The sequence below is a fragment of the Haemorhous mexicanus genome, chromosome 35 (assembly GCF_027477595.1).
Source record: "Haemorhous mexicanus isolate bHaeMex1 chromosome 35, bHaeMex1.pri, whole genome shotgun sequence".
Classification (NCBI taxonomy): domain Eukaryota; kingdom Metazoa; phylum Chordata; class Aves; order Passeriformes; family Fringillidae; genus Haemorhous; species Haemorhous mexicanus.
The window spans coordinates 813,966-824,773 of record NC_082375.1 but is presented as its reverse complement, the minus strand read 5'-3'; the positions used below and the strand labels follow the sequence as shown (position 1 = coordinate 824,773).

At 58.1% G+C, this 10,808-nt stretch overlaps 1 protein-coding gene across 2 annotated transcripts; it reads left to right on the top strand.

Annotated features, from left to right (window-relative positions):
* The first annotated feature begins 513 nt into the window (after positions 1–513).
* CDC42EP2 (CDC42 effector protein 2) lies at positions 514–8,171 on the top strand. Of its 2 annotated transcripts, none has more exons than XM_059872410.1 (2): positions 514–1,668; positions 6,125–8,171. In XM_059872410.1, the coding sequence occupies exon 2, from the start codon at positions 6,141–6,143 to the stop codon at positions 6,750–6,752; it is 612 nt and encodes a 203-aa protein (XP_059728393.1). In that variant the 5' UTR covers positions 514–1,668; positions 6,125–6,140; the 3' UTR covers positions 6,753–8,171. The 2 variants fall into 2 exon arrangements, with proteins under 2 accessions (XP_059728393.1, XP_059728394.1); XM_059872411.1 differs by lacking the exon at positions 514–1,668 and adding an exon at positions 3,737–4,399.
* The last annotated feature ends 2,637 nt before the right edge of the window (positions 8,172–10,808 follow it).

The following is a 10,808-nucleotide window of genomic DNA, read 5'->3' as shown; positions in this document are numbered from 1 at the left end:
TTCAATCCCATCCCCGACTCGGGATTTAATTCGGGAATTCCCGAGGGTTTGGGGCGGGGACAGGGACCCGATCGCGCTGGGGATTTTCCAGGTTTAATTTTCGGGGTTCTTTTCCCGGGGAGAGGCCGAGGGAGCTCCGGGAATTCCCGGGAAGGGAAGCGAGGCCGGGGTGGGGCCCGGAATCCGCCCGGCCCCGATCCCAAATCCCGATCCCGGGGTCCGCAGGGGACACCGCCGGGAGTTCGGGAGGGGGAAGGAGAGGGAGGAAGGGGAAAGGGAAGGGGAAGGGGAAGGAGAGGGAGGAAGGGGAAGGGGAAGGAGAAGATTCGCTCCCAATCCCGGGATGCTGCGGGGAGGGCGGGCCGAGCTTTTCCTGCCCTCCCGGCCGCGCTCGCGGCGCTGTCACATCCCGGATTTAAAGGGAAAGCAGCGATTCCTTCCTTTGATCCGGGAAAAAAGAGCGGATCCTCCCCCCACAGCCCCCCGCCCTCTCCGCTTCCCGGCTTAATTAAAACAGCGCTTAATTGGAGCCCCCCGGCTCCGCCCGCTCCCGGCTCAGAGCAGCGGCGGAGCCCCGGAACGACCCCGGGGGAGCCCCTGGATCCCCGGAACGGCCCCTGGATCCCTGGAACAGCCCCTGGAACAGCTCCCGGATCCCCGGAACGGCCCCTGGATCCCCGGAACGGCCCCTGGATCCCTGGAATAGCTCCTGGATCCCTGGAATAGCTCCCGGAACGGCCCCTGGATCCCTGGAATGGCTCCTGGATCCCTGGAATAGCTCCCGGATCCCTGGAATAGCTCCCGGAACGACCCCGGGGGAGCCCCTGGATCCCCGGAACGGCCCCTGGATCCCCGGAACGGCCCCTGGATCCCTGGAACAGCCCCTGGAACAGCTCCCGGATCCCCGGAACGGCCCCTGGATCCCCGGAACGGCCCCTGGATCCCTGGAATAGCTCCCGGAACGGCCCCTGGATCCCTGGAATGGCTCCTGGATCCCTGGAATAGCTCCCGGATCCCTGGAATAGCTCCCGGAACGACCCCGGGGGAGCCCCTGGATCCCCGGAACAGCCCCTGGATCCCTGGAACGGCCCCTGGATCCCTGGAACGGCCCTTGGATCCCTGGAACAGCCCCTGGATCCCTGGAATAGCTCCCGGATCCCTGGAATAGCTCCCGGAGCAGCTCCCGGATCCCTGGAATAGCCCCGGAGCAGCCGCGGGCCAGCCCCAGATCCCGGCCCGGCGCTTTCCTGCGAACAGGAGAATCCCCGGATTTCCGAATCCCTGGATTTCGAATTCCCAGCTTCCAAACCCCCGGAGTCCCGATCCCCCGGTTTCCCAAGGCGTGTCCCGGCAGCCCGAGCGGACTCCGACCCCATCCCGGCGCCGCTTCCCGGGATCTCCGGCCCGGAGGAGCCGCCGCTGCTTCTCCTGGATTTTGGCTTCTCCCGTGGATTTTTTTGGCACCGGGGGCACCGGGAGGGGTCGGGGTGTGGCCGAGGCCGAGACTTCTTCCTCCCTTCCTTCCTCATCGTCCGGCTGGCCCCGGGATCGCTCCCAAACCGGGCTTTTCCCGGGAAGGGAGGAGGCGCGGCGGGTCCCGCTGTGCCCTGGCATGGAGCTGGCACCGCTCCGCCGCCCCCGGGCCGGACTCTCCGCTGGATTCCCCAGGTGGGCCGGCACCAGGGCGAGCCTTGCCCGGCTTTAACCGATTTGAACCCACTCCGCCTTTTCCCGTGCCCGGGACGGGGTCGGGTCTCACGGACGGGTCCTCCCAAAATCCCCATTCCCTAAAAATCCCGGCCAGCTTCATCCCCAAGGGCTCCTCTTCCTCTCCTCGCTCCCGCAGCTCGGGCACCGCGGGGCAATGGGGCATTCCCGTCCTTTTTGGGAAAATCGTCCCGCGGAGCGATCCCGGGGCAAACCTGCTTCCCGGGGAGGACGGGATTCCCACCGGGCACTGGAAAGGCTGGAACGGGTCCGGAGGGAGGGCTGGGAGAGCCGCGAGCAGGTCTTGGAGGCTGCTCCTCCCTCGGGCCCTTCCCCTGGGAAAAGGAGTTTTAATTCCAGCCCTTGGGGAAAATGGGGATGGGGTTGCAGCAGGGTGGGGAAGGGCTGCTCAGACAGCACCGAAATCCCTGAAAATTGGCCAAAAAACCCCAAATTTCTGTGTGGCAGGGCCCGAAAGGCTGGGAAAGGGCAGGAAATTGGAATTTTTTATGGAAAAATGGGGAGGGAAAGTGAAAATGTTGAGGTCCTGAAGCTCAAGGGGCTGAAAATGGGCAGAAAATTTCACACTGAGGTAGGAATTTGCAGAACCAGGTGGAAAAGGAATGAAATTTCCCGGCTGTGAGAGGTAAATTTGTGGCAAGAGGAGAAAAGATCCCAAATTTTTCCTGAGCTGCAGCTTGAATTTCCCAAATCGGGTGGGAAGTGAAAGACCTGGATGTGCTGAAGCCCAGAGTGCTGAAAAAGGATCAAAATTTTCCTGTAATTTGCCAAAAAAGAGCCCAAATTCCTCCCAACCCAAACCCCAAATCACCGAAAAAGGACGGGAAAGGAACGGGATTTGCTCTGCTGGAGCCAGAATTGATGGAAAGAGGGAAAAATCCCTCAAATTTTCCTCCGCGGGAATCGCATCTGCTGATTCCGGCGGTGCCGGGCTCGGAGTCCCGGGAGCGCCCCCCGGAGCTCCTCCCACTCGGATCCCGGGGAAAACAGCCCTTTCTCCCTTTTTCCCGCTTTTTCCCGGTTTTTCCTCATTCCTCCTCGTCCTTCTGGGCTGTCCTGGGCTCTCCTGCGATTCCAGGGATGGAAAGTTCCAGAAATTCATTTTTTCTTGGAGCTTCCCTCGCGTTTTCCTCCTTCCCCAGCCCAATTTCCACCTGCTGGGGGTGGGGAGAGCCGGGGCTCCCGGGAATGGGAGATTTGGGGTTGGGATAGGGGATTTGGGGTTGGGATGGGGGATTTGGGGCTGGGATGGGGGATTTGGGGCTGGGATAGGGGATTTGGGGCTGGGATAGGGGATTTGGGGCTGGGATAGGGGATTGGGGGCTGGGATAGGGGATTTGGGGCTGGGATAGGGGATTTGGGGTTGGAATATGGGATTTGGGGCTGGGATGGGGGATTTGGGGTTGGAATAGGGGATTTGGGGCTGGGATAGGGGATTTGGGGTTGGAATGGGGGATTTGGGGCTGGGATAGGGGATTTGGGGCTGGGATAGGGGATTTGGGGTTGGAATAGGGGATTTGGGGTTGGAATAGGGGATTTGGGGCTGGGATAGGGGATTGGGGGCTGGGATGGGGGATTTGGGGCTGGGATAGGGGATTTGGGGCTGGGATGGGGGATTTGGGGCTGGGATAGGGGATTTGGGGCTGGGATAGGGGATTTGGGGCTGGAATGGGGGATTTGGGGGCTGGGATAGGGGATTTGGGGTTGGGATAGGGGATTTGGGGCTGGAATAGGGGATTTGGGGCTGGAATAGGGGATTTGGGGGCTGGGATAGGGGATTTGGGGTTGGAATAGGGGATTTGGGGGATGGGATGGGGGATTTGGGGCTGGAATAGGGGATTTGGGGCTGGGATAGGGGATTTGGGGTTGGGATAGGGGATTTGGGGTTGGGATAGGGGATTTGGGGCTGGGATGGGGGATTTGGGGCTGGAATGGGGGATTTGGGGCTGGGATAGGGGATTTGGGGTTGGAATAGGGGATTGGGGGCTGGGATAGGGGATTTGGGGATGGGATGGGGGATTTGGGGGCTGGGATCGCCCCCATTCCCGGGATTTCCCTCTCGCAGCTCCTGGAACATTCCCGGCGTTTCCCGGGGCTTTGTCCCGGCCCAGCCGAGCGGGAGCGCCCGGGGGGAGGGACCGAGGTCAGGGCGGGCAGTTTGGGGTGGGAAAAGGGGTCTCCAGGACAGCTCCGAGCTGTTCATCCCTGTCACCACCATCCTCCCCCCAGCTGGGAATCCACATTTCAGAGCCTTCCCCTCCGAGCCCTCCGTGTCCCCCCACAAACCCTCCAATTCCCCCCTGGAATTCCATGGTTTTCCCACTACGGCCCCACTTTTCCCTGCAGTTCCCCTTTTCCCCTCCAATTCCCCTTTTCCCCCGGCCGCGGTGCCGATCCCGATCCCAGCGGCAGATTCCCTGTCCCTGTCCCTGTCCCTGTCGCTGTCGCTGTCCCTGTCCCTGTCGCTGTCGCTGTCGCTGCCCGGTGCCGCCGCCCCTCCCCTCCCGTCCCGCGGTAATCCCGGGATTAGCGGCGCTCGTTCTGCACCGGCAGGATTCTCCTGCCCGGAGCCGCCGCGGCCGGGCCCTGCCCCGATCCCCGGGATCGCCCCGGGATCCTCCCGGGATCCTCTCCCCTCCCCGGGATCCCCTCGGGAGCGGCGCCGGCGCCGGTCGGTAACGGGGTCTGGGGGGAAAACGGGGGAAAACGGGGCAGAATTCCATAGAAACGGGGAAAAACGGGGCAGAATTCCATAAAAACGGGGAAATAACGGGGCAGAATTCCATAAAAACGGGGAATAACCGGGCAGAATTCCATAAAAACGGGGAAATAACGGGGCAGAATTCCATAAAAACGGGGAATAACGGGGCAGAATTCCATAAAAACGGGGAAATAACGGGGCAGAATTCCATAAAAACGGGGAATAACCGGGCAGAATTCCATAAAAACGGGGAATTACCGGGCAGAATTCCATAAAAACGGGGGAATAACCGGGCAGAATTCCATAAAAACGGGGAATAACGGGGCAGAATTCCATAAAAACGGGGAATAACCGGGCAGAATTCCATAAAAACGGGGGAAAACCGGGCAGAATTCCATAAAAACGGGGAATAACCGGGCAGAATTCCATAAAAATTCTCCCCCTTTATCTCCCATTATCTCCCGATAATGGAGGAGAATTCCAGGGGGGAGAATTCCACGGGAACGGGACAATAAGGGAGCATTTCCTAAAACCAGGGGGTGATAAGGGAACAGTTCCTAAAAAATGGGATAACGAGGGAGCATTCCTTAAAAATGGGGGATTATTCCCTAAAAAATGGGATAATAAGGGAATATTCCCTGAGAATGGGGGATGGTGAGGGAGTATTCCCTAAAAATGGGGAATTAAAAGGGAATATTCCCTAAAAATGGGGGATAAGAAGGGAATATTCCCCAAAAGCAGGGGATTCTGAGGGAATAGTCCCTAAAAATGGGGTAAAATAAGGGAATATTCCCCAAAAGCAGGGAATTCTGAGGGAATATTCCCTAAAAATGGGGTAAAATAAGGGAATATTCCCCAAAAGCAGGGGATTCTGAGGGAATATTCCCCAGAGCAGGGAGCAGGCGGGGTCGGGGTCGGGATCGGGGGAGGTTTGGAGCCGTGAAGGGGAAATGGGATTTTCCATCCCTCGGGGCGTTGCTGCTGTTGTTGTTTTTAGGGATAAATCCTCCCGGGACTTTTCTGGGTCGGATTCCGGCCGGGAGAGGCCCCTCAGGGGGTCCCAGCCCGGGACAAACCCGGCCCTAAATCCCTCCCGCAGCTCTCGGTTACAAAACCAGGGATGGGTGGAATTTTTTCCCCTGAAAATTCGTGCTAAGGGTGAAAACCTCCGGAACTTCCCCCCTGCTGATTTCACAGGGAGCCCAAACTCATCCCATCCCTTTTCCCCCTCCCACTGAGGCCAATCCCAAGGCTGTATGCATTCACGGCACCAAAAGTCCCCATTTTTGCCTCATTTCTCCCCGGAGCTGGAAAACCCGGCCCAGATGCAACAGCTGAACTCAGAGTTCACGGCTGGAACAGGGGAAACCCCAACTTCCTTCCCCTCCCGGCCCCAAACCTCCGAAATTTCTGGTTTTACTTCAGCCGGGCTGGGTGGGGCCGAGGAGAGCCCGGAGCGGGCTGAGAAAATCCCTTTTGGGTTAAAAACGGCTCTTCCCGGCACTCGGCTCCCCCGAGCTCCAGCTCCACGCCCCGCTGCTCCCCCAAATCCCAAACCCTCGGCGTTCCCGCTGCCCCCGGCCCGGCCCCGCGCTGGATCTCACTCCCGCTGCCCCGGGGGTTGGAGCTCTGGGATTCCTCCCCGAGGGCCAGGAGCCCGAGCTGAGCGTGTCCCCTGTCCCCGTTCCCCCCCAGGCTGTCCTGAGCCGCCATGGCCACCAAGGTGCCGATCTACCTGAAGAGGGGCAGCCGCAAGGGCAAGAAGGAGAAGCTGCGGGACATCCTGTCCTCGGACATGATCAGCCCTCCGCTGGGCGACTTCCGACACACCATCCACGTGGGCAGCGGCGGCCAGAGCGACACCTTCGGGGACATCTCCTTCCTGCAGGGCCAGCTCCACCTGCTGCCCCGCGGTGCCGCCGAGGCGCCGCCGCCCCTCGAGCTCCCGCGCACGGCCACCGTGTCGGGCGGCGAGGCGGCGGCGCCGTCGCCGCTGCTCAAGAACGCCATTTCCCTGCCGGCGCTGGGCGCGGCGCGGGCGCTGACCCTGCCCGCGGAGCAGGCCCCGCCGAAACCCCCGCGGCTGCACCTGGACGAGGCCGCGGCCGTGTCGCCGTCACCGTCGTCGCCGTCACCGTCGTCGTCATCGCCGTGCCCGCGGCTGGCCGCCAACGGCGAGGCCGAGCCCTTGCTGTCGCACGCCGGCTCCCTGCTGTCCCTGCACGTGGACCTGGGGCCGTCCATCCTGGAGGACGTGCTGCAGGTCATGGAGCGGCACCGGGCCGAGCGCGGCGCCGCCGCCCGAACCGAGATCCTGACGTGAGGGCGGAGGCGGGGGGAGACGGACGGGGAGGATGAGGATGGAGGAGGATTCTGGGGGTTTGCAGATGTGGATCTCGGATTCCAGCTCGGATTCCCGCCTTTCCTCATGGTGAGGATGAGGATGGAGGAGGATTTTGGGTGCTTTCAGATGTGGATCTCGGATTCCAGCTCGGATTCCCACCTTTCCTCACAGTGAGGATGAGGATGGAGGAGGATTTTGGGGGTTTGCGGATGTGGATCTCGGATTCCAGCTCGGATTCCCGCCTTTCCTCACGGTGAGGATGAGGATGGAGGAGGATTTTGGGGGTTTGCAGATGTGGATCTCGGATTCCCGCCTTTCCTCACGGGGAGGATGAGGATGGAGGAGGATTTTGGGGGTTTTCAGTTGTGGATCTCGGATTCCAGCTCGGATTCCAGCCTTTCCTCACGGTGAGGATGAGGATGAAGAATTTTGGGGGTTTGCAGATGTGGATCTCGGATTCCAGCTCGGATTCCCGCCTTTCCTCACGGTGAGGATGAGGATGGAGGAGGATTTTGGGGATTTGTGGATGTGGATCTCGGATTCCAGCTCGGATTCCCACCTTTCCTCACGGTGAGGATGAGGATGGAGGAGGATTTTGGGAGTTTTCAGTTGTGGATCTCAGATTCCAGCTCGGATTCCCACCTTTCCTCACACCAGGTGAGGGTCCAGCCTCGGGGGAGAAGCAGAGTGACCCCCAAGTTCTCCCAGCCTCCTCAGTGCCGGGGCTGACCACGCTGGACCCCGCGGGGTGAATTCCCAGAGATTCCGGCCAGGAGGATTCGGGGTTTGTTCTCTGACCCTCCTGAACCCCCACGGCGCTGTCACCTCAACCTCTGCTCCACGAAACCCTCTGAAAATCCCACGGGTGGGGAAATCTCCGCCGGGCTCCGTGTCCCTGCGGAGAAGCCAAATCTCCCCATGGAGGAGCTGGGATATCCCAAGGGGGCTCTTGTTTTAGGAACTCAATCCACAGAGGGGCCAAAAAATCCCTCTGGGGCCGAACCGGAGCGGCTGGAAATGGTCGAGGAGGCGCAAAACCAACCCAGCACCCCAGCGTGAGCCGCAGGTGGATCCCGGCACCGAGGGATCCCTCACGGATCGTTTGGGGGAACAGGGAATGCCGAGGGATTCCAGCTGGATTTGGGGAATAGGGACAAGAACCCCGCTGGAAACGCTGCTGCTGGAGGAGCCACCGGGACAGGGGGGGACCTTGGCCGGGCTCCTGTCACAGATTCCATCCTTTCACCGATTCCTGGCAGTCTGAGCCCAAAATGAGGCTGGGATCCCCCCAGGCCGGGATCCCCCCCTCCTGACCCCACTGGTGCTGCTCCTCATTGCCTAATTCAGAGTCTAATTTAGATTATCTGCCTAATGACTCATTAGATTCTCGTTAACCAACCCTTGTCCCGCCTCTTCCTTCCCCTCCCCCCCGTGCGTCAGAAACCTGAACCGCTTTTGGTGCAAACGCCCAAAATTTGGGGATAAACCCATAACATCAGTGACAAACTGATTAATTAGGTTAATTAGGCTCCATCAGGTCTAATTGCTATTTGGTCCAACTCCTCCCTGCCCTAAACTCTTTGCTGCCCCCCACTTTGTCCACGTTTTATTTATTTTGGGATTTTTTCCTCCCCAAACCAATTCCAGCTGTTCCAGAGCCTCGTTTGTGATTAATTAACCCCAGGAGCGTTTGTGATTAATGAAGCCTGGGGATTGGGATGGGAACGTGGCTCTGTGTCCCCTCCTGTCCCACAGACACACCCCAGCTGCTGCTCAGACAGCGGGAAGGGAAAGGGGCCCAGAACGGCTCATTTTGGGCGGCTTTCTGAGGTTTGGGGGCTTTCCAACATGGGGGGGGGATGACACAACGTGGATGGACTTTTTTCCCTGGATTTCACCCCAAATTTCCTGGGTTCCACCTTAATCAGTGATGTAAAGATGGAGCTGTTTGTGCCCCACCTCGGCCCAGGAATTGCAAAACCGTCGCTGCCGGAGCTGTTTTGAAATAACCAAAATCAGCCAAAATCCCCTTTTTTTCCCCATTTTGTCCCTTTTCTCACCCAGTTTTTTCCCTTCCACAACCCAGGGCTGAATTTTGGGGTGTTCCAGCTTTGATTTGGGACCTCGTCCACTCCACTCTGTTCTCCCCCACTCATCCCCCTCTGCTCCAGTCCTGAAAAAGCTCCTTTAATTTGCCAAATTTTGGGGTGTTTTAACCAGGAAAAGGTGATTTTGCTTTTCTCGCCCCTCTCCTCCTTCCTCTCTTCCCTGCTCTAAACCCCTGAAATTATCCCCAAAATTATTGTTATTATCCCTGAAATGACCCCAAATATCACTTCATCCCTGAAATGTCTTTTTTCCCCCAATCTCATCCTCCTGCAAAGAACCCAAGTTCCTTAATTAATTATCAATTAATGAATAAACCATTTGGGATCCCTTTCCCCAGGACTGGAGCCTCCTTCACCACTCCCCTAATTAATCCCTCCCCAAATTAATGATCTATTCAAACCGCTGCTGCCCAACTTGCTGATTTACTCCCAATTCCAAGAATTTGAGTCATCAGCCGTGACTCAGCGCCCACTCCCCCTCCCTTTCTGGGGAGTTCATTGCGGAATCAATCAAGGCTGGAATCGTTAATTAACCCCAGCAGGGGCACAGGCCTCCCTCCCTCCCAACTTCCTGGCGATCCCAGGATTTCCGGGCAGGGATTAACGCCCACGGCCGGGCACGGAGCCGGGGATGAGCGCCAGCAGCAGCCGGCCCGGGATTACCAGCAGCAGCAGGAGGAGGAGGAGGAGGAGGGAGGAAGGTTGTGACCTCGGGGGAAAAAGGCAAAGTCTCAACAAACAGGGAAAAAAACACAGGTGGGATGTGGAAGTAAGGAGGAAAAGAGAGAGGAACTCACCTGGAAGTGAGGAATTCACCTGGAAGTGAGGAACTCACCTGGAAGTGAGGAATTCACCTGGAAATGAGGAACTCACCTGGAAGTGAGGAATTCACCTGGAAGTGAGGAATTCACCTGGAAATGAGGAACTCACCTGGAAGCTGACATCAAACCACACTCACCATGGGGTCTGTGGGTGACCTCTGTCCTGGGGGATGAATTTGGGGCTACTTGGTTAATTCAGGTTTGATAAAAAGGGAAAAGAGCTCAAAAATGGGAATTTTTGGGGATGAAGGGACATAAGGAATCTGGGGAGATTTGGGATCTGAGGGATCCATCCTCACTTATCCCTAATTTCACCCTCTCCTGGTTCTCATTTATCCCTCGTTTCATTCCCCCAGCCCCAATTTATCCCTCATTTCCCTCCCAAATCTCACCCTCCTTTCCATTTTATCCCCCAAACCTCCTCCGTCCCTTCCCTTCGCCATTTCCCTTTCCATTCTCCATCTTCTCACCCATTTCCATGGAAAGGTTAAAGTTGAAAAAGACCTTTGGGATCGTCAGATCCAACCTGGTCACCCCGAACAGCGTCCCCATGTGCCACATCCAGGCTCTTTTTGGGATAATTCCAAGACAACAATTCCACAACTCAGGGTGGGACAACCCTTTCCAGGAATTTTCCTCAATAAACCTCCCCTGATACAACTCGAGGCTGTTCCCTCTTGTTTTATCCGTCGGGAGAAGGGATCTCACCCCCAGCCTCCTTCCAGGGAATTGGAGGGAGCAGTGGGGTCTCTCAAAACTCCTTTTTCCAGGATAAACCCCCTCCTCCTCTGCCATGATTTCCCCTCGCATTTTGTCCATTTCTCCCTCACTCTCCTGCCTTGTTCTCTCCCAATTTTTCCCTCATTCTCCCATCATTTTCACTCTGCCCTCTCCATTTTGCCCCTCCATCTCCCCCTTATTCTCCCCTCATATCCCCCATTCTGCCTCCCTCCTTCATCCCCATGCCCTGCCTTTCTCTCTGTACCTTCTTCCGCCCCTTTCTCCGGGATTTTCCCCTTTTCCGTGCATTTTTCCCCTCAGATCCTTTTCCCGCCATTTTTCCCCTCAGACTTTCGCCCCCTCCTCGCTCCCCTTTTTCCCGCCTT

Coding starts and splice junctions, on each gene's coding strand:
- CDC42EP2 (XM_059872410.1), top strand. CDS start 6,141: ATGGCCACCAAGGTGCCGATCTACCTGAAGAGGGGCAGCCGCAAGGGC.